The sequence below is a fragment of the Pteropus medius genome, unplaced genomic scaffold, assembly GCF_902729225.1.
Source record: "Pteropus medius unplaced genomic scaffold, Ma_sr-lr_union100, whole genome shotgun sequence".
NCBI classification, from domain to species: domain Eukaryota; kingdom Metazoa; phylum Chordata; class Mammalia; order Chiroptera; family Pteropodidae; genus Pteropus; species Pteropus medius.
Window position 1 is genome coordinate 18,512,913 of NW_024344378.1, and position 25,745 is coordinate 18,538,657.

A 25,745-nucleotide genomic window follows, 5' to 3' on the forward strand; every position below is an offset into this window, starting at 1 on the left:
ACTAAGGCCGCTCCATTCTGTGAAACTCACATTGTTTGCGTACTGTTGGCGGGCCTCATTAGGGGGTAAATTTGCTTTTTCTGTGTGTTTGCCAGTAACGATTCCTGTCTCTTACAGGAACTTGCCATTTGGATTGTCTCCTTCCTAAACTGGCTAGTCTTAAACAGTTCAGACCATTAGTTACTTTTCCTGCTCTCCATTTTTATTCTATTATTCTTAGGTTTTCAACTATTTAAAACCTAAGATATTGCCTGGTTAGGGTTCGGCATTGTGCCCGAATTTGTTGGGCCTCTAAGGGCCTGAGTTCTCTGTGCTTTAACAAATGAGCTACAGTTCTCAAGAGATCAGTGAAGCTTGTTTGTTGATCCTGTATTCTCATCCAGAGGAAGTAGATCTTTGAGAATGTCTAAGGAAGGGTAAGTGAGTTTATTATTTTTTTCCCCTCATTTTTTCAGTGAAGAGCTGTTTCCAGTCATCTGAGTGAATTGGAAGATTAATAAGCAGTGCTACCAATCTGAGAGTGGAGTTAGAGATCGAAAGAAATTCAGCTGAAAGCTTACATTGTTAGTATTTCACACGTAATCTACTGTTAAAGTTACTATTGCAGTTTTGAAAGACAACATTGAGGGCGGATAATCTCAACAGGAATTTAGTGAGTTATAAACACCCTGTTTACTCTGTGGTAAACTCATTTTGTTTTTTGGTAGAAAGTATTTATGAAGATTGCAAGCAAACAGTAGTGTCTTACCAAAGAGTTTTAGATAGAAATGAGTATAGTTTAAAAATTCAAAGCCATTTAAAAATAAATTGTACCTTTAGAAAATGATGTGAAAGATTGAATGAAAACAACCTGTGATTTTGTTTTTTTTCTGGGTATTATAGGCAAAAAATAATTTTGAGTAGAATCCTATTCCTCTTTACTTTGCACTGTAAAATAATTTTTAGGTTTTTTATTGTTTTAATATTTTCTCATGCTTCAGTTTGAATTGTAATCGATTTTCTTTTTGTGACTACTGTAAGGTGACGTGTAAGTTAATGTCTGCATACTGTTGATTATCTTAATTCTAGCCTTCAGGCAAAACTAGACCTTGGAGAGACCTTCCCTTTGATTAAATAGGACATAGATCTCTCAAAAAAATTATTCAGAAGTACAGAAAATTCTGATTTTGTAGAAGCTCTTAATTTTTTTTATCTAGTTCTTTGTCCTTTTAGAAATTTTAAAGTAGTTTCAGAGTCTTGTTGCTTATAATTATTTTAATCTAATTATATATTGATTACAAGCAAAATGAAATTGGCTGACTTTACTATTTTAAACCTTATTATTGAATAAAGAGAACAAACCATGGTATAAATAATTCAGTATTATTCTTAGACTACTCATGACATCACTAGAATTTTGAGGTTTCTTTAAATGAAAATTATGAAAGGACTGCCTCTTTAGGTTTGTATGTTTTCTTTCCTTCCAGCACTGGTTACAAATCTGCAGTTGTTAAATAATTTTTATCATAAAGGTTATCACGGTTCTGTTATATTTGTTAGTCTTGTACACATGGTTGTTTATAAAACTAGTTGATTTAAGAACTGTATTTCTAATTGCAGTCAAAATCCTGGGAAGTTATTTTTTCCCTGTGGTAAAGCATATATAAGAATTGGTTAGTTAGAAAGAGATTTATATAAACCAGAGGACATTTATAAGGGCTGAGATTTTTTTTAGGTTTATTTCTAGGGGCCCCCCTAGGGCAGTTCCTCCACAGTGGGCCAAGTGCATTTGAACTTCATTGATCACATAAATGAAATCAGTTACCTTTTATTCTCTTTTTCTATCTTTAGAAATAAATGAATACATTTTGTACTTTGGGATGAAAAGAATTCTTATAGTCACAATTTTTGGATGTGTGATATTTCGATACATAGTAAAGTCTCTCATTTGGTATCTATGAAATATTTCTCTAATAGTGATAGGAAAAGATTATTATTAGAGTTAAATCACCAAAAATTATATTTGAGCCTTATGTAAACCTTGATTATTGTAGTCAAGACAGTGTGGTATTAGTGTAAGGCTAGACTTATATAGATAATGAAACCTAATAGGGAGTTCATAGACCCACACATATATAGTCAATTGACTTTCAGCAGTGAGGCCAAGATAATTAAATAGCAAGAGGTTAGTCTTTTAAACAAATATGCAGCAACCACTTAATATTCATATAGGGAAAAAATGAACCTCGGCCTTTACCTCAAACCATATATAAAAAAATAATGCAAAATGGATCATACCTAAACATAAAAGTTAAAAATAAAGTGTAGGTGAAAAGCTTTGTGACTTTGAACTACATAAAGATTTCTTAGATAAAAACATGAAAGAATTGATGAATTGGGCTTCATCAGAAACAAAAAATACTCTGCTTTTTGAAAGACATCATTAAGAAAAAAGACTGGGAGAAAATACTCTCAGTGTATGTATATAGCTGATAAAAGACATACCCAAAATATATGAAGAATTTTTGCAACACTCCAGTAGGGCAAACCACCCGGTTTAAAAATGGGCAAAAGATTTCAATAGATACTTTGCACAAAAGATATGGCCAATAAGCACTTGAAAAAAATGCTTTACATTATTAGTCATTAGGGAAATACAAATTAAAACCACAGTGAGATACCACCATATTCACTAGAATGACGAAATAACTAGAATGGCTAAAATTAAAAACAATGTGGAGCAACTGGAACTCTCATGAGTTGCTGGTGAGAATACAAAGTAGAAAACAGTTTTAACAATGCCTTTTAAAGCTAAACATAACTTACCAAATGACTAAGTAATTCCATTTTTAGGTATTTTTTGACCCAAGAGAAATGAAAGCATATGTACGCACAGATTTGTATATGACTTCATAGCAGCATTGTTTATAATAGTCAAAACTAGAAACATCCCCAGATATCCATTAACTGAATGAATAAACAAATTTGTGGTATATCCACACACTGAAATACTACTCAAGAGTTGAACTAATTATGATACATATAACAGCACAAATGAATCTCAGAAGTATTGCTCTATGAAAAAGAAGCCAGACACAAACTACATGATGCTTGATTCCATTTATAAGAAAACTGTAGTGACAAAGTATATTTCATTGGTAGCCTGGAGCCAGAAGTTGGGGAGGGTTTTGCAAAAGGACATTAAGAAATGTTTCGAGTTGATTGTGGTAGTTGTTACATCAGTGTATATAATTACAAAACTCACCAAACTTTACACTAAAAATGGGTGTATGTTAAGTAAACCATACCTCAATAAATTTGGTGGGGAAATGAGACTTGAAAAGCACCTCAACCTGCTCGTTTAAAATTTTGTAAATAAAAAGGTTATTCACATTCAAGGGAATATATTTGGAGACATACAGGTGCTTTAGATGAATAATATAGAAAAAAAATGCACTTTCCTTTCAATGTCATCATTGAACTCTAGTCCTCTAGAATTGTTAGGATGCCTTTTATTACTAGAGCTGCTGTCTTTGAGATAAGAGGCCAAAATAAATTTTATCACTTTTATTTTAAACTCTAAATTTTCTCTTTTTCATTTTAGGTATAGTAAGCAACTTGTGTTTGTGCTAACAATAACATGAGTAATGGTATTTTCTTGTTTTTATTCCATAGAATTCAACCTTGATATTTTGTTGCATTTTATAAATTATCCTCTATACGTTGGTCTTTATTTTAAAAAACTGGGGAGAAGAAGTAAAAAAGACTTTAGAGGAAAATAGGAAAAAAGAGATTGGAAAAATGTGTGTTTAATTAGACTGAGGTTTTAGAATAGTAAATTTATTTTCAGAAGTACTGATATTATTTCTGGTTTCTCCCTTAATTTGTATATTTTTCTTAAATTGTTAGTTCTCTCATTTATTCCCCACTATCCTGCTCTCATGATTGAAGTTTCTTCATTTGAGAATGAAGTGAATTTTAATGTCTCTTACTTAAACATTTTTGATGAATCTCCTTAAAGTGTGCTTTGAGACTTTGGTGGAAAAGATAGTACAATCAATATTCTTAGTGTTTTATCACTTTTAAGATACATCTTTTTTCACATTTAAACATCTCTGAAATTGGGCTGCATCTAGCAGTATACATCCTAAAATTAAGTTGAGTTCTAGAGAAGATTTCTTTCAGTCATCTAGGGCAATAGTAACCATCCTAGTAGTATAAATTCAGGCCACAAGCCTACATGACCAACTAGTTCAGATTCTTAATGTCAAGGCTGAAATGTACATATTTCCTCGTGTTTCTACTATGTTGCAGATTTATTTCTCCTTTATTTTTGTATTATGATTGTAGCCTTTTGATATCCTATGAGTCTGACTTTTCTTGGACCTTCCCCACTCCCCCATTGACTCCTCCCCTTGTTTCTTAGGACAATATAATATGGGTGAGTTTTACAATTGATGGCATCTTAAATTTTAATCATCTTTAATTTTGTTCTATGCATGCCTCCATACTCACTTTTTGCTGGAACTTTTTAATATTGAATAATTGAGTATGAATGAATATTAAAATTAATATTTTATTTTAGAAATGGTAATATTCTTGTTCAGACTTTTAAAGCACAGGCTGCTGTTCTCCTGACACAATCTGATAAACAAAATGTATTCTTCCAGAGGATGTCCTCAGAGAAAATATTAAGACAAATTTGTAAAAAATTATTGGCTGGAATTTATGAAAACAAAAACTAATGTTACTGCATTTATAATCCAGTCCAAAATTTCTTGTTGTGTCTATATATCCATGGTATTTGAACTTTCAATTTTTAGGAATTCATTTCATAAATTAGAAAGTTCTTACCTATATTTTTTAGATCAATAAGCATACTTTTTACTGAAGGATAGGAACACAAAGGCAGACTAAGGTCTTGCCATTAAGTTTTTAAAATAACAGCTTAATTGAGATAGAGTTCACATACCATTCAATTCACCTTTTTAAAGTGTACATTTCAGTGGTTTTAGTATATTCACAGAGTTGTGCAACCAACACCACTAACTTTAGAACAAAGGAAACCCTGTACTTATTAGCAAAAACTCCCCATTCCCTCCTCTCCACAGCCTCTAGCAACAACTGTTTATTAACTTCTTAGTTTAAGTTTAATTTTTACTTCAGTTGGATGTGGTGTCTGATTTTTATAAGGCCCTATGCTACATGTTGAGAAGGTAATAAAACCTGGCCTCAAAGTTGATAGAACAGCAACGAACAAGCTACCTACCTGAATATTTATGTATGTGACAGAATATAGTTAGTGCCAGAATAAAGGATTTTGCATATTTAGACCTCTCAAATAGATCACAATTTTATAGAATTTTAGTTGGTGGAATCTTTTTGCTAGATAGGATAGTATTCTGAGACCCAGGGGCATTACCGTCACATAGTTCTGTGGCACAGCTAGAAGAGTTTCTTGAACAAAACACTTGAGATTGCTGCGTCTTGAAAAATAAGATGGAGATAACTGAGGAGGGACATTTCAAATATAGAAAACAGCATAAACAAAGCCTCAGCATATCTTTAGGAAATAGCAGATAGTTCATTTTGATTATTAGAGGAAAAGGCGCATGTTGCGGAGAAATGTGAAATAAAACTGATTTTGGAAAGATGGTGAAAGGCTTTGAAGTCCTTGACTATACAAAAATATGTAATTTATTAGTTTGGTAGATGGTGAGGAATGTCTAATGGTTATTAAATAGGAGAGCAACATGAATGGAGCTGTGCTTTAGGACAGTGCTTCTCAAACTCTATAAAACGAAAGACCAGTTTAAAAAAAAATTCCAGTGTTTTAAATCGATACCCTTATAAAATGTAGTAAAAATTACTAGAAAAATGAAGACATAAAATGTAAGTCTGCATTTTTTATTAGACATTTAGCAAACAAAAGTTTTCTGTCAAATCGTTACGAGTTTTTAAATAGTTGTAGTTTCTGTATATATCATATGATTTGGAAACAACTGTTCACAGACCAACTTTGGTCTGTGGACCATAATTTGAGTAGCACTACTTCAGAGCAATTAATCTGACATTAGTGTACAGGTAGAGCAATTGGAAAATGATTGCTGAAGAGTTAATGAGGACTTGGACAAGTTGTTAGTAATGTGAATGAAATGGAAGATCTGGATTCCAGAGACATTTAGAAATTTAAATGAAGGCATATGAGATGATTGTGGGTGAAGACCTGAATTTGAGGGAGAGGAAATAATCAAAAGTTATTAACTAGACTCTAGGATTAAATTGGAAAATGAGAGTGTCAATAGCAGAAATAGGACTGATTAGTTTGGGGAGGAAGATACTAAAATTAGATTTTCAACAAAAATTTACATTATAGTATTTTTCTATTAAGTTAAACATACAGACACAAAGAGAGACACATCATTTGGTTCATAATCTCAGTTTGCACTTTCAAAAAAGCACTTGTAACTTTTTCTTTTTGATTGTAACAGACTTTGAGTATATAATTATACAAACCCTTAACCAAAAGATTTTATACTTGTATCCTTAGTCTCATTTATTGTTGTAGTAACTGCTGTTGGGCGCTTGGCCAGGAAATTGTGACTCCTTGGCAGGGGGAGGAGTTAGGGATGAAGTTCACCATTGCCAAAGAAATTCTATTCCAAATGGATTTGTGTGGAGCAACAGTGATATCCAATGACAAGTTAAATTAGACACAGAGGTGTTTTCTCCAACACTGTCTCAGAAGATACATGCTGTTGAGGGGCCTAGTTCAGACTAAAAAAGTCTTTTTGAAGTTAGATTAAAGTCACACAAAAAATATTCCAGGGACTTGAAGAAGAATTTTGTTATGTGACTTCAAGAAGTAGTTGACTCAGATAGTTTCACACTTTCCAAAACGGCAACCAGTAACAGATGAGGTAATACTACTTTGAATTATGAATTAAATCTCCAAACCATTGACTTTGCTATTTATGAAATATCAAATTTAGTAAATTGCATGTTCATGCTCTTTAAGTGTGTGGATATTAGAATCCTGTTCTTAAAGCACATTATGTTAATAGTCTCATTTCTTATGGCTAATATCTATTTATTTGTATAGAATTTCTTCAAATTTTATGCCTTAACTACAGTGGAATATGATGGTAAAAGCTGTTACGTTTATCTTTGTGTTGAATTCTGTGCCTGGTTTATAGTTTTCTGTGTCTGTCTCCTAAAGATTGTTTCTCTTGTTTATGCTCAAATCTGTATCTCGTAAATAACTTAGTGTCTATGTAGTAATTTCTGGCTGATAATTGCGTTTTAAGGTTGGATCTTTAGTTCAGTAATGCTTTCTAGGGTGGCAGCTTTGTATTTTATTTAAAGCAAACTTTGGAAAGTTAATTTCACAAATATATTCAAGCTCTTAAGACAGAGGTGGAGTATGTTTCACTGGTTAATAATTTAGAAAATTGACACCAAAGTAAACTGGCATTAGCAAAGAAAGATACAGTCAAGGTCCTGGAACCAATAGAAATTTTTGGATTCACCAAGCAGATAGCTTTTTGTTTAAAATGTATGATGGGACAGTGAGCTGGTCTTTTAATTGATATAGTACCTAACACTTTCTTTTGTTATAACAGTGAAGAATAAGCACTAGTTTGAGGTCAAGAGATTAGTTTTCCTTGAAGACTATATCCTGGAGACATGATATTTCTGGCTCAGGGCTGCCTCTCTGCTGACGTCAGTGCATACTTTGAGCATTTGGATGTTTATTATCTTTGTAAATCTTAGCATATACTACATTATTACAGTTCTCTATACTGCAGCTGTTCCATTCTGTCACGTAGCTTTCCTTATGCACTTTAGATATATTTGCACACGAATTAGATTGAATTCCCTATTGCCACCTCCTCCCATGTTTTGTTTCATAAACTAGGGAAAGAACAGGAGAGACAAGAATATATATATATGGGGTTTTTCTTTTTGTTTAATAATAGAATTGAATTAGAAGGGGAGACAGGAGTGATTGTTTTTCTGTTTTAAGTTGAGGAATTGCTTCTGTGGGTGAGAGTACTTATTTTGAAAGAAAAGGTTAAGGATATTTGGTAAAAGATTTTCACAGGAAAATATCTTATTCCCTAATTTTAGGCATCTGGAAAGTCTTTCCTAGAACTACCTTCTGAAGGGCATCTTCTAGAATATATGTCACAGAATGGTACCTGCTTTGTTGTAGGCATTCGACCAATTTGTTGATTGAATAAAGTGAGTAGTCAAAGAGGAAAGAGTGTGACTTGATGGATATTTAGCAGTAATTATTTTGACAAAAAAAAAATAGATTTTCATGTTACCGATATATGTCATTCCCGGAGTCTGGATAATGCATAAGATGCATTATGATGTTTATATCCTTTAAAAATATATGATAAGGAGTCCAGGCTTTATTTCTGTTCTGGCGGAAAAAGAAACAGGTAAACTATCTTGCTGGGTCTGTTGATAATTTCTTTCTGCCCTTAGTACTGATTGAGTTGATAATTAGCCAAATCTCCTTACTCCCATGATTTTGCTGTGCCTGAAACCAGGTCCCATCGTTCTTCTATCAGAATCAAAGCTATTTTTTTTTTATTATGTGGTCCCACATATCCCTCTCCTGAATTGTCTCTTCCTGCCTGAATTCTCACAGAATATTTTAGGCATGTCAGCTGTTTGGGCTCTGAGCAAGGATTTGATCCAGTTGGCCCCTAGCTTGAATTGAAAGTGTGTTTGAAAAGCCTAAGCTTCTGTTGTAACGTTTAGTTTCCAGAGTTAGTTAGAAACATTATTTTGCGTTTTTTACCCCTTTTTTTGGCCTTCAAAAGGATTTATGTAACTGCAAAAAGATGGTAATAAAATAGGCACTGTTATCAGTAAAAGCAGGGTGAAGTCTGACGAAGTGCTGGAAGGGTCATGGCAATATATTTGGGCTTGTGGCACGTTTAAAAAAAGGTTTGGGTAGGTGTCATTTATCGTCTACTTCCTCGTATTTTTCAGCTAGCCTACTCTTTTCTTCCCTTTCATCCATTATTAACCCAAAGCAAAGAAAATATTGATTTTCCAAAACACCAGGGTTTTTTTAGGGAAAGAAAGTATAAATATTTTATGTAATATCTCTCTTAGGAAGTAAGAGTTTTATAGAGCTAATCTGTGCATAGCACATGAGATAAGTAATGATTTTCATATTTTTAGGGAGATAAAAGTTCTGAATTCAAGGGCCTGCTGAGTTTAAGTCCTTGATTAAAGTAGTTTTAAGTTAATATTTGGTTATTTGTCTGCATTTAAAGTTGGTGCATACATTCTGAGATAAGAGGAAAAGTTTTCTATTAAAATTTAAAACAGTATTATATATGTTAGTGAAGAGTTAAAAAAAAAAAAGTCAGTACTTAGATTAGTAGTTTCCAAAAACTCTTTGAGTATTCCATTAGTTAAAATATGTAACATTCATTCCTGTAAGTACTTATTCATAAATTATCTATACTATTGTCTTTACTTATATATGGCAGAAAACACACAAATTATACATTTTAAAATGATGAAATAAATATCAGCAGAAGATCGAATATTTTCTTGCATTCGAGAGGAATATTCTGCATATCTGGGTGCAGTCACACCTCTTTGGAGACTATTGACCTAGATCATTAATGAGGAAGCCCAGCCCAGGCATCTTTATTTTTAAGTTTCCTAGGTGATTTGAAGCAGTCATTTCTCACTGTTACTTATGAAATAAAGGCAAAGAAAAGGTTTGATAATAAAGATAAATCATTCAGTAATTTTGGCCACTAAGCTGCAGATTAGATGGAAAGAATGTTCTTACTTTCAAAGATGATTAAAATTTACTCCAAAACACCATCAGGATGATGATCTACCATACTCTTTATTATATGTTTAGTTTTCCCTGTTTTCATAGTGATCTTTCTGAAATTTGAATCTGATTATTTCATTTCCTCAAAATTTGGTAATTTGTTCTGCCTGCAGAATAAAGTCCATACCCCCTAATATGGCATGCAAAATCGTCATGATTTTGACCTATTAACCTTTTTAGCTTCATAGCTTTTATTGCCCCTTCTTCCTGCCCCAGCTCCTCTAGAAAACCTCCTTTTGCAAAGACAAACAGAAAAGCAAACCAATGAAAACTCCTCAGCTTCAGCCACAATAACTGTTTTATTGTTTATTATAAATCCTGTGCTTGCTCGGTTATTCTGCCTGGATTGCCTTTTCTGCTTTGTTCTACTAGAAAACGTCTACTGATTGTTTAAGATTCACCTCAGACATCTCTTCTGGTTTCTAAACAACTGGTGCTGTCTCATGCATGATATTTTATAGCATTTATTGAATTACTATAATTATTTGCTTATAAGTTCCTCTTCTACTAGGTTGAATTTCTCAAGGGAGGATATTCTGTGTTAGAATAGAATTTCATGAGAGTAGGTAATCTTTTGTTCCCTGCCATATCACAGTACCTGGTATTTAGTAGACATTCAGTAAGTATTTGTTGAATGAATCTGTTTACATTTATGTATATAGTATCTGGTATATGGTAGGCTGAAATGAACCTTTGTTTATTAAATGGAGAATAAATGAATGAGTTATAAATCTTAGAAATAAACTTATTTGAAGGGCGATATTTTGAAAAAGAGAGCTGATTCTCTGAAATTTTGAGTAAGTAGCATTGTTAATACCAAGACACAATAAGAAAATACACATATTTTCATATAATATCTGCTTTCCCTTAAGGTATAAGAAGGACTTGAATAATTTTTATGATGACTTTTAATATTGATATTTAAATGAGAAAATCTAGATAGTAAAATAATTCTATTAAACTTAATAATTTTTTTTGTTTCAGTGTTAATTGAAATACCATTTTTTACTCCTTTCTTTAGGGTGTTTGTGAATCGAAGTTTAGCCATGGAGAAAATTAAGTGTTTTGGTTTTGATATGGATTATACACTTGCTGGTGAGTAGCACTTTTTGATTGCTTCAGGTTGCTTTGGATATAATACAGTGGGTCCACAGTAGGCAATTCAATCAACAGTTGTTGATTTAATCATATATTTAGCTGCCAAAAGCTCTTATTATCAAGCTGCTTCTATTGAAGTTTGTGAATATAGAAATTACCAGATCTGATGATTGGGCACTTTTGGCTTTTATTCTCTTAAGATGTTCTTCAAGGATGGAATTTTATATCTCTTACTCTACCATAAGGTAAACTTGTATCAGTTAAAAATTTTAATGTTTCTCTTAAGACAAATGGAAATGTATTTTTCATTGAAACAGTTGCACACACGTTATGTAAAGACTTTAAAAACTAGGGCCGTTAGCTTTGTTCTTTATCAAATACCTTAAACACCAGCATTATGCTGTTTTTCGTTTTTATCTTTGAGATATATTTGAAGTAATCAGTATATCAATAGTTACAACATCTTTTCAGAATTTATATAGTTTTTATTAAAATATTTGCAGTCTGGTACAAATATTAATGAAAATGTCATTTAAGAAGTAGGGATGAGAGACAGATTTGAGCATATGTGCATCTATATGTGTGCTTGCACGTGTGTACAGCAATGATAACTTAGAAAAGAACCAAATTTTCTCTAAAATGTATTGTTTTTATATATACAAAAACCTTTAAATTGTATAAATTCACTTCAGGAAATTTATATAACAGTATTAGAAAACTGACTTTCATCTCAAACAAATCTCAATTTGATGTTCAATTTAGGCTACAAATATCAATGAATAATATAAATGTACAAAAATGAACAGATGCAGTTTATAGGTACTTGCCACATAGATGTGGCCATGATATTTACCAAACAAGTTATGTATTAAAAACATATACAGAATTGATTTATTGATTTGAATTTTTGTTCCATCCATACTCTTATTTGGCTTTTTATTGCCTTAAAGGGTCTTTGGGGTTTTTTTTTGTTGGTTTTTTTTTTTTTTTTTTTTTGGCAGCACTTTAGTTCTTTTATATTTTCCTAGTTAGACACAGGCGGAGCACTTGTCTCCAGAAAACAGTGTAGATCTTGCTGTCCAAATTGGGAGAAAATCCTACCGTGTCTCCTAAAATTCTAGCTCACCAGGGAAAGGAATGGTAAGGTATCTGAAAGAGATATTATCTAGGCAGAAATAGAAGTTAATGGGGTCAAAAAGTGACAGACTTTTTCCCCTTAGTTATTGAGACAATCTTATTATGCTGAAATAGTTCAAAAGTATTGAAAACCTGTAGTGTGCCTGGCGATTTTGTTACAGTAGTAGCTATCCCTACAGAATAATGAAAAAATGTTCTCCTATTGAAAAAGTCACTGAATTTTAGTTTCTAAACTTTAAAAATACCTTATGATTTCTTATTTTTGTTTGTTTTTTTTTTAACCTCACTTCATATTTAAATACTTACTCTTAGTCTGGACCCTAATATAGTGATTATTAACAGTTTTTAAGTATTTATTATATGCCAAGCTCCGGTCCAAGTGTTTTATATAGGTTTTCTCATTTACTACATGGATTATCTCGTTTATATCACTTATTTAATATTTGCAGACACTATGAGGAAGACGCTACTATTATTGTCTTCATTTTACAGATGACACTAAGACATTAAGGACTTTGTCCAAGGACATTTAACTTCAATATAGTTGAAATAATATTCAGACCTAAGCATACATGTATATAATATGTTTAAATTATCATTTGAATAATGGCAATTTATAGTGAGGTATAATTTCAAAGTAATAAACTCCCACACTAAATAGTCAAACCAGGACTTAACCACTCAAAAGGGCAAAGCCCTTTAATATAGGCCCCTTGTGGGACTATACATTATTTCAACAGTTCTGTGTTGGGTGAAAACATTGTTACTCTTCTTGTGGTAGTGCCTCAGCTTCATAAAGCTCACAGGAAAACAGACTTATTGACTATATACTCTCACCTGTTTTTCAGAATGGCATTTATTTTTATCTGTGAATAATTTAAAAAACAAACGAACCATACCCTTGAAGTACAACTGAGGACTTTTTATCAGAATAATGTGCCATGAAGTATACAGACAAGACTGAAAGAAGTATTTTTTGAAAGCCTTGAGTATTTGAGATAAATGTTCCTAGAATAAAAGTCATAGCCTCACAGGGTAAATTCTTGGAAAGGGTCTGTATTCTTTCTGAAGACTTCTCTGAGACATTGTCTTCTCTGTGCAATGCTTGGAACATTGTTTTCTCAGAACAATTTATATGTCACTTGCAGCTTTCGTTTACTTGCCCTGTCTCCCTATTGGCCTGTGAGTTCCTCAAGGGCAAAGGCTTTCTTTTTTACATTTATATCCTATATGTTGCCTAAAGCCTGGCATATAGTAGGTGCTCGGTAAATATTTATTGAATAAACAGTTTGGGTGCTTGTTTTAATATCAGTTTGAATCAATCGTGGTACTTTAGTTTACCCAGTAGACACTAGGGCTATTTATCCAAGCGAGATACTTTTAAATATGAACTTAATAAACTTTATTTAGGAATAAGTTACATACAATAAAACACATGCATTTTAAATACATAAATGGAGTTTTAGAAAATGTATACACCTCTGTAACTACCACCACAGTCAACACATGGAATGTTTCCATCACTCCAAAAAGTGCCCTCATTGCCTCTTTGATATCAGTTCTCTCTCCGTGTCCCCTATGCCCCAAGGCTTTTTGTCACTGTAGATTGATTTTGCCTTTTCTAGAATTTCATATACATAGAACATACAGTATGTACTCTTTTGTCTGGCTTTTTTTACTCAACATAGTGTTTTTGCAATTCATTTATGTTGTGTCTGTCAGTGAGTAGTTCATTCTTTTTTTTTTTCTTCTAACATTTTAAAACTTTTTACTTTGAAATAATTTTTAGACCTATAGAAGAGCTGCAAAAATAGCAAGAGTTTACTCTCTCCTAATGGTAACATCTTATATGACTATAGTTGGCCATAGTAAAATTATAAGAGCTAAGAAATTAACATTAGTATAATATTTATTGAACTATAGACATTTTTCAGGTTATACCAGTTTCCCACTAAAATTCTTTATTCCAATTTAGAATCCAGTTCAGAATCCCAATTGCATTTAATTGTCATATTTCTTCAGGCTCTGCTATGACAGTTTCTAAGACTGTCCTTGTCTTTCTTTGACCTTTTGAAGAGTACTGGTTAGGTATTTTGTAGACTCTTTCACAATTTGGGTTTATCTGATGTTTTTCATGAATAGATTGAAGTATTATGCATATTTGGGAAGACTACCACAGATGTGATGTGCCCTTCTCAGCATAATAACAGGGTAAATAATTTTGATAGGTTGGATTATTAGTAATATTAACTAGTCAACATTATGGAATTACCCTGTTTCTCTTTAAACTTTTCCTTTTTTCGGAGGGGAAGCCAAGTTGTTTGGGTATACTACAGTTTATTTGTTGATGGACATTTGGGTTGTTTGCATTTGGGAGCTGTTATAAATAAAACTAATATAAACATTTGCATACAAGTCTTTTTGTGGATATTTATTTTTATTTCTTCTGGGTAAATACCTAAGAGTGCAATTGCTAGACTATACGTTTACCTTATAGGAAACACAATTTTTCAAAGAGGTAATACCATTTTAAATTCTCACCAGCAAGCATGAAAATTCTAGTTGCTCCACTCCTCACCAACATGTGATATTATATCCTTCGAATTTTAGCCATTCTGTGAATGTGTAGTGTTATCTCATTGTGATTTTACTTTGTATTTCTCTGATAACTAGTGATATTGAAAATCTCCATGTGCTTGTTGGTTATTTATATTGCTTTTGTGAAGTGCCTAATTCAAATGCCCATTTTTAAAATTGACTTGCCTGTCTTCAAGTGTTGAGTTTGTAGAAGTTGCTTATATATTCTGGTTTTGCAAATTACTTACTAGTTCCTTTCCAATATATATATCTTTATATCTTATTTAAAAACTTTTTTGAGACGTCTTTCCATAGTGTAGTGGTTAGCACATTTGCTTTACACGTAGAAGGTCCTGGGTTTGCACCCCAGTGGAGCCATGGTCCATGGTCTATGGCCATGCCACCCAGAATAAGCCTGATGTCTGAACTCGGAAGCTAAGCAGGGTCCGGCCTGGTTAGTACTTGGGTGGGAGACCACCTAGGAAGACCAGGTGCTATAGGCATGAATAATAATAATAAATAATAAAAAAATAAAAATTATTTTGGCTATAGCACTGACGAAAATTGTAGTACCATGTTGAATAGAGGTGTTGAGAATGGAACTCTTTACCATAGTCTTGATCTTAGAGAGAGAATGTTCAGTTTTTTACTATTAAGTATGCTGTTAGTTGTAGGTTTTTTGTGGATGCTTTTTATCAGGTTGAGGAAGTTCCCTTTTATTCTTAGTTTTCCAAGAGTTTTACTTTTAACATGAATGGGTGCTTAATTTCATCAAATGCTTTTCTGCCTCTGTCCAGGTGATCATATGTTCTTTTCCTTTTTAGTCTATTAAAGGGCGAATTACATATTTGATAAAATTAACTAGTACAACCATCTGAGCCAGGAGTTATTTTTTTGAGGGAAGGTTTTAAATTATACATTCAACTTTTAAACATACATTTAGGGCTAGTCAGAGTTTCTGTTTCTTTTTGTATTAGTTTCAATAATTTGTATGTTTCATCTAAGTTTTAAATTTCTTGGCATAAAGTTGAACATAATAATCTTTTATTATAGGATCTGTAGTAATGTTCTCTTTTGCATTCTTGATACTGGGAATCTGTCTTCAAAATTTTCCTTCATCAGTCTAGCAAGAAGTTTATCAATTTTATCACCCACCTCCAAAAGAGAACCTTTTGTTTTAATGAACAAGTGAGAATGAGGGAGATTTAAATTTAAAGGTGATTTTAAAGTAATTATTTATAAGTATGACGTTAGAACCTACTTTCATGATAATTGCTGGCTATAAAAAAGTAATTACTTACAAAATAAATGTAATAAAGTACTGTCTAAAGACTCTAAGCCCTATTATCTTTTATTTGGTTTATATTTTTTTATTAGGACCAAGGCAGTAATCATTTTTATTTCTAATCGTAATTTTCTGTTATTTTGAGGTAGTCTTTTAGAGAGAACTTATTTTGAAATAAATCCAGTGATATTAGATAAAAATTTTTGTCTTTATTTGTTTCTTTAACTGAACTAAGCTTAGTTTTTAAAAAATTAAGCTATTTTTTATGGCATCACTAATTTAAATTTTTCCTCACATTTTTATATTGTTTTATTTTCTTTGGCCCAATATATATACCTTATGTGTTACTCATTTCCTAAGAGCACTAATACATGATAATACTAAGACAGTATTATTATCCCAAAAAGATCAGTGCTTTTGATAGAAGTGATTTTCTCATCAAGACTATAAAATTAACAGTGTTAGTATATTTAAAACATTCTGAGCAGTCCTTAATTTGGAAGGCTTTTATTATAACTTCTTGCTGATAAAAGACTGTTCTAGTATTGCATTGGTCTCTAAATGGGAAGAGTATTTAAGCAATAAAGGGTCACCTGAACTAGTTAATAAAATAATTCTGTGTGTGCATATGTATGATACTTATGTACACTTGTGCAATTTAAATATTCTCTGAAAAGTCAGTTTAAAAACATTTTGTTGTGATAAAAATTACTAAATTGGGGGAGAATAAATTAGGGAGGGTAGATGAAATAAGAATTAAAAATAATGAAAATTGTTAAAGCTTTGGTGATGGGTTTAAAGCAGCTTATTTAATATTCTCTCTATTTTTGTCTATGATTAAAAAATATCCTTAATAAATTAAAAATCAAGTAGAGGAAGATGACAAAATACCAGTGAAGTGATTTTTTTAAGGCATTTAAATTTAAAGGTCTTTTAGTCTTTTAATTTCCATTTGAGATAGTCTTCATTTGGCTATTCTTACTGCTTTTTCTTAACTCAAGGATTTCTTATACTACTTCTCTCAGGAAAATGAGGTACTATTTCTGCAACCAAGCATGCTTTGAGGTGGACTCTCTGTGTTAGGAAAGAATTTTAAAAGAAACAGTACTTCAGTATGTTATATCATGGATAAAATTCTTTGTATTAGTTAAGATAAATACCCTGAAGACTATTATTTTGGGATATATTTATATAATAAAAATACTACATATATATAAATAACTTTTAGGCAGCCCTTTTTTACATATGTGAGTCTATACTTAGTTTTCAAGCTTTGATTTCCATTAAGTCATTTCTGTATTCCATTTAGGGTTTTCACTAATTTTAAATTTATCTCTCTGAATTGCAGTAATATGTGATTTGTTCCTAGAGCATTAGGAAATTTAAAAGATTGCTTAATAAAACCCAGTTCCATCTCTTCCATTACATGATGAATGAAAGAAATAACCAGTTACAAGTGTTTATGATCCCTACTTTCATTGCCAGTCATAAAAGCATCCAAGTGTAAGCCAGATATTTTTTGTGAATAAATGTCTTGTGAAAATCATGACTACAGAAGAAATACACAGCTTTAACATAGACAATAAATACATTGAAATTGTTAAAGATTTGCTTATCTTGGTTCAGTCGTCAGTTCAAATGGAGACTGCAGCCAAGAAGTCAAGAGAAGGCTAAGACTCAGAAGGAAGGGCAGCAATGGAAGAATTAGGAAAGATCCTCAAAAGCAAAGATGTGTCATTAGAGGTGAAGGCTAAGTAAATCCACTCCCTCATATTACTGATTATAGACACACTTCATTTTATTGCACTTTGCTTTATTGTGCTTCAGAGATGTTGAGTTTTTTACAAATTGAAGCCAAAACCCTCTGCTAGCAAAAAGATTATGACTCATTTTATTGCAGCATTTGTTTTATTGTGGTGATCTGGAACCAAACCCGCAATATCTCCAACATATGCCTATACTGTGTACAGATGTGAAAGTTGGTGTGAGGAAAAAAGATTGATTCATTTGAAATACGGTCTTAGAAGAGAGCTATATGGATACCCCGGACCACCGGAAAGACAAACAAGTGAGTCCTAGAGCAAATTAAGCCTGAAACATTGCTGGAGGCAAAAATGACAAAACTGAAGCTGTCCTACTTTTAGTATATCATGAGAAAGCAGGGTTCTTTAGAAAAGACAGTATTACTGGGAAGAAAAGAAGACAGCAGGGAAAGAGGAATATTAAATATGAGATGGAGTGACTCCATAAAAGAAGCCATGGGCATGAGTCTACAGGAGCTGAGCAGAACTGTTGAGGACAGGACATTGTGGACATTACTCATTCATAGGGCGACCTGGAGCTAGAGCTGACTCAACAGCATGTAACACCATATTATTAGTGGCATCAGTAAAATTACTAAAGTGAATATTTTTTTTAATATCATGGGCTGTTTTCAACACAGATAAATAAACTTCTTTTCAAAATAGTCCTAACATAATAGCTACCATCGTTTCATTACCTCTTTTCTGCTTATATGTTCTTTGAATATTTGCTTTATCGTGGGGATAATGGCCACTGAGAAAAGGACAAACGATAATGGAATCAAACTGTATAGCAAAGATTTAGGTTAAACCTTATGGATAAAAACCTATTGGACCATGGAACTCTAATAATCTGTTACCTGGCAGATGATGAGGTGATTAGGATTCTTTCAGTGATTGGGAACATTTGTTTGGTTTGACAGTAATGAGGAGGAATCATATTCAGATAATTACAGTTGTTATGGCATAATTGTTATGACATTGTAGTAAGGGGATCAAACTACATAAAGGTTCCTTTATTTCCTATTTTTTATCCACCCCCTCAATTTTCCCTTGACATGCATAGAATTATTAGTACATAATCTGTTGGTTATTTAAGAATGAATTTATTTCCACCTGGATTTCCAATTCATTTAGTACCTAAATTTTATTTACTTTTTTAAGATTTATCAAAGAGGACACTCAAAACATTTCAGTTAGATGGGAGTACTTATGTGGAAGTATTAGACCTAATACCTAAAATGTACACTGGAGGTTGCACACTGGTTGGCCCACAGAACTTACTCAGACCATGGACCTAACTCAGACCCTGGACCATAGTTTGGCTCAAATAGAGTTTGTTAGTTTTAAAAATGAAGTCAGTACTTAAAAATTGGGAGAATACAAGTAAAAATCTAGGCTGGTTGTTATCACATAGTTGGCAACATTTGGCTTTCATTCCCACAGGGAAGTCAGCTACAACCAACTTTTAGTATATCATGAGAAAGCAGGGTTCTTTAGAAAAGACAGTATTACTGGGAAGAAAAGAAGACAGCAGGGAAAGAGGAATATCAGGCCTCCCCCTGACCCTCACATAGGTGTTTGGAACATATTACCTCAATGCGAATCTCAGAAATTTTGTCTTGTAAACTTTATAGTAATATCTTGAGATACTAGTTATAAAATGAATTGTCTGTATAAACCTGAATAAATCATACATAGTTTTAAGACTTCCTGAGCTGGGTTAATTGACCCCTTTTCTGTCCCTCTACATCTCCTTAATCAAGTCACATTATGTTATTGATCTTATAAAATTTATTATAAATATCTGATTACTTCTGTAGTGCACTATGAGCTTCTTCGGGCCAAGGACCACGAGCTATTATTATTATTTTTTTCTCAGCATCTAGTACAGTTGTCTCTTGGTATCTGTGGGGGACTGGTTCCAGGAATCCCCATGGATACCCAAATTCAAAGATGCTCAAGACCTTTATTTAATGGTGTCGTGTTTGCATGTAACCTATATTTGTATATAGGTTACAGCAGGATATGCCTGCACATCACTTCATTCTTGTGGATTTAGTGTAGTGCTTGGCGTGTGGCAAATTCAAGTTTTGCTGTTTGGAACTTTCTGGGATTTTTGTATTTTTTCTGAATAATTCAGTCTGTGGTTTATTGAATCTGCATATGCAAAACCCATAGATATGGAGAGCCAGCTATACCTAGTAACACAGTAAACATGACATGTTTCTTATATTACTCTAACTGTTATACAGGCAGTTGAGTGCAATGATCTGTTCTTATTTTGGGGGAAATATTATGTATTAGCTATTTCAGTTTTTTAAATTTGGTTAAAGAGAATTTTAAAAGTTATTATCTCAATAATTTTACGTTTTCCTCTTTCAGATTGAAAATAATACTCTAAATATAGATTCCTAAAAAGTGTACAGCAGGGGTCCCCAAAACCCGGACCACAGACCAGTAGCAGTCTATGGCTTGTTAGGAACAGGGCCACACAGCAGAAGGTGAGCAGCGGGCCAGCAAGTGAAGCTTTATCTGTATTTGCAGCTACTGCCAGCCCTAGCTAGCATCACCGCCTCAGCTCCACCTCATATCATCAGGTATTAAGATTGTCATAGGAGCCCTGGTCCCTGGTGCCAAAAAGGTTGGGGACCTCTGGTGCACAGGATCTCAGAGGGGAAAAAAATTTAGGTAATTTTTTTTCATTTTATTTTAAAATAGACATTCTTCTAATACTCTTAGTAATTTTTTAAACAAGTAAATCTCTTAATTACCATTTAATTTTGCTTTTGTAATGAATTGAAATTGGCAGTCTTTCAAACTCTAGTTCACTTATTTACATATCTAGCCATTTGGGAGTTAGTTTTATTTTATATTTCTAAAAGTATTGCATGATATCCAGCTTTCTGTATTTTAAGTAAATTAAAATTTAGACTTTTAAGAAATTTTCAATCTTTTTTTAGATCATTTGTGATTTCTTGGATTAGAGATAAAATTTATGATTATGTCTATGTTGTTGTGTTAGGGTTTTCTAATAGTTTCGAAAAATGGAAAAAGTCCTCTGGTATCTGTTTATATGAGAATTGGAAAGATTTTTAAGTTTTTTTAATGAAATATCTTCTAGTCTCAGAAAACCAATATTGCATAACCTAAATAACCTGAGAACTTTGCTATTGATCTCATTTATAGCATAAAAGCAAACAACTATTCTTAGGTGGTTGAGTTGGATTTTTGTTTTTCATGGTGATCAGTGGTAGTGGTTTCTCTTAGTTGTGATGTTTTTATGGCTTTTAGACGTTATATTTAGTTTCTGCTCTTTAGTACTATCTCCCTTTCACAAAAAAATCCAGAAGTTGGAGGAGTCTAACCATATGTTTTCAAAAGCCTATATATGTCTGTAGGGAAAATGACTCCCTGTGAAGTTAAAATAATGTGTATTTTTAAAGTGTCAATATCTTCAAGGGTTCTTCATGTATCTTTGAGTCAGTCATTTTACTAGACTGGGTAGTTTCTGACTATATGAAAGAATAATATGACTCTGCTTACTGAGGGCAAATAATCCACTGACCGAATCTAAATAAAATTTTCCTTCTGTTCTACATTTAGACATCTCGTTAGATTTTTAGCAGCATGATGTTGGTTTTGTCTATGTTAAAATGACAAATCTGGGTGTTAGAAGAGTAGAAAAGTAGTAAAGTACAGGTAGACTTAGTTTAAATGGGTACTTAAAAGCAAGATGAGATGGCTCTGGATTTTTGTAATCTTTATTTAGTCTGTTTTACTGTGAGTGAATTTTAAATACTTTTTACCAGCTGCATTCAGTTTCTATCGTATAAACTTGAAATATGCTAGAGAAAATAACCTGAGACAAATAAATTAAATTTTTTTTCCCTTTGACTTAACATTTCAGGATCAGACTTGGCTAGTATTCCAGGCCCAGGGTGCCAGAAAAGTACGTAATGCACAATACTTAGGCTCAATACCCTTGTTTTGTTATGGCCAATTACATGAATTTTAGCGATGGTCAGAGGCTTCTAAATAGGAAGGTGGTAGGTAACTCCTATAAATATGAATTTCCAAATGGTATCTTTTTGTTCCAGCCCATCACAACAGTTTTAAAATCAGATTTTGGTTTTTGTTTTGTTGCTTTTAAAAAAAATTAATCAGCAGCAACATAGTTCTTTTCTCTTTTTTTCCTTGCAGTTTTTCATCAGTCTTGTCATGGCTTCTCCTGTATATCCTTAGTTATAGGACGTCTGTTCAGCTAAACCTTAGGTGATTTCTCAGTGACGTTTGTTCTGTAGTTGTAATTTTGATGTGGTCGTGAGAGGAGGCAAGCACAGTGTTAAGCTACACCATCTCAACCAGAAGCCCCGCTTTGTGTTTTTGTTGTTGTTGTTGTTGTTGTTAATGGGAGAGCCTGTGTAATTTCCTTCAAGACTGGAGTGACACACTCTGCGTCTGCCTCATGTGAGTTCTCATTTTGGCCGCAGCACTCTGCTAGGCTGAAACCTCTGTAGAGGTGTGCCCTTTCTTTTTTTCTAAAATCCGTAAACTACTACCACAGTGTGACATGGTGGCAAAGGTAAAAAGTGCATGAGAAACCATACTTCCCTGCAGAAAGTGGCTTGTTCCAAAGGCACTGACTCCTCTAACTTAGGTTCTATCTTGAATGAACAGCATCTCCTCAAAACAGAGCCCACAACTTTCATCCCCACAACATGCAGTTGATATTTTTTGATAGTTTTTTCCTTGTAGATGGAATAAAGAATATCTTTAAATGCTCTCAGTAGCTTCACCTTTCAAAGCTTTGGTTGTTCTCTTTATAGGCTAGTTACGTAACCTGAGAACAGTGCGTGCTGCTCTAATGGCTGAAGCAGTCTTCTTTTTTGGACTCTGGCCCTTGAAATAACTTTTTGCTTCGTCTTTGGATATTGGGTAAATTAGGATAGGCCTGAGGACTTTCTTGAGGAAGAAATAAAAAATGCATGTGTGAGGTTAGTTTACTCTGAAGCTATTAGCTATGTTTTAGAAGGTCAGTTGTAAGAATTGAGCTCAAAACTATGCATCATTTACTTGCCAGCTTGTGAGAGAAATTGAAATTAGATAGTCTTTGCAGCTGTGGAGAGGCATAGAGCTCTATAGTCTGAGGTCATGTGTGGTTCTCTACATATTTCAAGGATGGCTTTGAAGGGCCTGGTTGTTTAAAAGAGGAATTTTACTTTTTATTTATTTGCTTATTTTTTAAGGAATAACATTCTTTATAGCTTCAGGAAATGGTCATTTTTGCCACTAGGTCAGAACAAATTGTGATTATTCCCAAAAGGCACTTGGAACAAAAAATCTAAACTTGTGCTTTCTGCAGCTGCAAGTCTGCTTCTCCAGCCCTAGTTGTACTGTATAACTCTCTAGCAGATGATTTAATGACCTGGGAGTTCATGTTACTGAAATGATTATCCGGGAAGCTTATGAGAAAATGTCAATAGCTCATAGTTCTTACTGATTAATATAGAGCTTAGTGAAATAGATAGTGTTGTCAAAGTGGAACTTGGACGCTCTTTGCTAAATCCATTCCCACCTGTGACTAGAGCAATTTATTTTGGACTAGTTGAAAGAAATTGAAGAGATAGTAGTGGTTTCAACACCCGAACTTAAGTTTTGATGGTCTATGTAATCTAGAAATTCATTTTTAACAGCAGTAGTGTAGTGTACCCTGTCACAAAGAGCTTTGGATGAGAATCAAGGAGACCTAAATTCTGATTTCGGCTGATATTTGTAGCTGCTATATAACTTCAGGCCAGCAAATGAGGAAACTACGTTGTACATTTGAGAAGAACCTTAAACTCATTGAGAGAAAGGAAATTTAAAGTATTTATTTCTGTAGGTAGAAAGTCACCTCAGTTGAACACTTGGGGAGTTCTGCCCTGGAATAAACACAATGTGGCAAGTGTATAGTGTTTTATTTTCTGCTTATCTAGGGTTTGTCCTTGCAAAATGGGGATTTGAGATTTTTCCCTTCTGTATTTTTTTTTCACTAAAAATTCTGAATTGATTTGGGTTTCATTCCAAATTATCTCATAGACATGAGTTTTAATCACTCTGTGATTACCTGATTCTCTAACTAGGGAAAATCGGTCATTTAGAGGTTAGCCTGGAGGGGATGATTGAGGTTTGTTTTTTTGTATCCCATTCTCAAGACATATCCAACAAACTATCCTTCTGAAAAATTAATAATTGAAAACACTTTATATGGGCCATATCATATAAGAGTCAATGGATTGTCCAAATTAGTTAGCTGTAATGGAATTTTGTTTCATTAACTCTCTTGTTTGAAGTAAGTGGAGCTCCGTAGGATAGAGAAGTAATTTTTGTTTCATGGAAATTTTGTTAAACTGTTATTTCAATTGGCGTGGAAGCATTGGGTGCGGTGAGAGATGTTATTTTTTATTTTCAAAATAATTCAAATTGACATCAATGGGTACCAAGCTTTCCTGCTTTTATGATAATACACCTGTTCTTCTGTTAGTGTATCTGAATGTATAACACTTACTTTACCACTGTATATCATCTATATTTAGGACTTTTTATACTTGAGGCTTCAAAAAAATTTTTAGGAGGAAGAGGTGAGGATGGGGATGGACTTGAGGGGAGGAAAAAAATATAGCCAGTTTTGAAAATGTTACTGAGGTTAGCATTAGTATTAAATTATTATTAATCCTAAAGTGACAGAAGAAACCACAGCATTTTTTGGCATTGTTCAGATGAGATGAGACTTAAGCATCTCCTAAAGGACTTTAAAAATTATTGGCTTTTAAAATATGACAAGTGTTTATTAAAGTACTTTGAACACTTTATTTAAAATTTTAATTTAATTTAAAAAATAGATAAATATATTAACATGTTACCAGGTGCAAAAGAAAGTACGTGAAAGTCTTAGCCATTCATCTCCCTTCTGTGGCAGCAACCAGTATTACTGGTTTCTTTTATGTATTTTCAGAAATATTCTAAAGTAGCGGTCCCCAACCTTTTTGGCACCAGGGACTGGTGCACCTGTGAGAATCTAATGCCTGATGATCTGAGGTGGAGCTGAGGCGGTGACGTGAGCGCTGGGGAGCGGCTGCAAACACAGATGAAGCAGTGCTCACTTGCCTGCTGCTCACTTCCTGCTGTGCCACCCAGTCCAGTCCATGGACCCACTACTGGTCCATTAAAATATTAGCATTAACTTGGATAGGCAGACTAATTGCAATGAAAAAAATCAGTTTGAGCATAGGCTACATATGTTAGTCATAGATAGGAGAACTATAATAATGTAATAATATTAGTTGCATTATTTTGAGACTATAAGAACAATAGATTTTTTTTTACCTCACTTGGCATTTAGCAAGATTGCAGATCTTTTTTTTTATTTTTATTATTTTTAATGTAGCTTAACTCACTCCTAGAGACTGATGGAAGGATGCTTACCTAATATTTCATTTGGAAGATATGTAATTAAAGGAGCAACCGTTTGTTTCTGCTGAACTGCAGTGATGATTCTAAAAAGTTTTCATTATAGAAAATTTCAGACATATACAATAGGAGAGAGAAACTCCCATATTCCAAAGTTCATTTTATTTCACCTATAAAAGTATGCTTCGTTGGCAGATAAGAATATGTATATATATTTTATGCATACCCTTGCACATCCCAATCTTTCCATAATCGTGTCTAATAAAATGAGTCATAATTCTTTAATGTCTGACTCCCAGTTCCTATCCAGGTTTTCTCAGACATGTCTTTTTATGGTTGATTTTTGCAGTAATAACTTATAAAATGCAATTTTGATGGCTATAATGTTGTTAGAGCTGATAAGAAAATAAGTTAATTCTGACAAATAGAATTATACTGAACTGTAAAGCAACTACCAAGCCAAATAAGAATTCCAAAAATAGACTGTTCTTACTCTTTTAAAAAAATTTTCAGTAATTTTTTATTTTTAAATTGCAAT

At 33.0% G+C, this 25,745-nt stretch overlaps 1 protein-coding gene, 1 long non-coding RNA gene and 1 pseudogene across 2 annotated transcripts in view; all 3 read left to right on the forward strand.

The window, feature by feature from the left end:
* NT5C2 (5'-nucleotidase, cytosolic II) overlaps positions 1-25,745 on the forward strand; it is a 74,725-nt gene that overhangs the window by 29,618 nt on the left and 19,362 nt on the right. Inside the window, 1 exon segment of the mRNA XM_039871325.1 lies at positions 10,878-10,951. Within this exon segment, the coding sequence (XP_039727259.1) occupies positions 10,878-10,951 (74 nt within the window).
* LOC120610125 (uncharacterized) lies at positions 15,056-15,171 on the forward strand (annotated as a pseudogene).
* LOC120609139 (uncharacterized) lies at positions 18,028-21,043 on the forward strand. The gene is made up of 2 exons (XR_005654682.1): positions 18,028-19,226; positions 19,310-21,043. It is a non-coding gene; the product is annotated as an uncharacterized LOC120609139 (long non-coding RNA).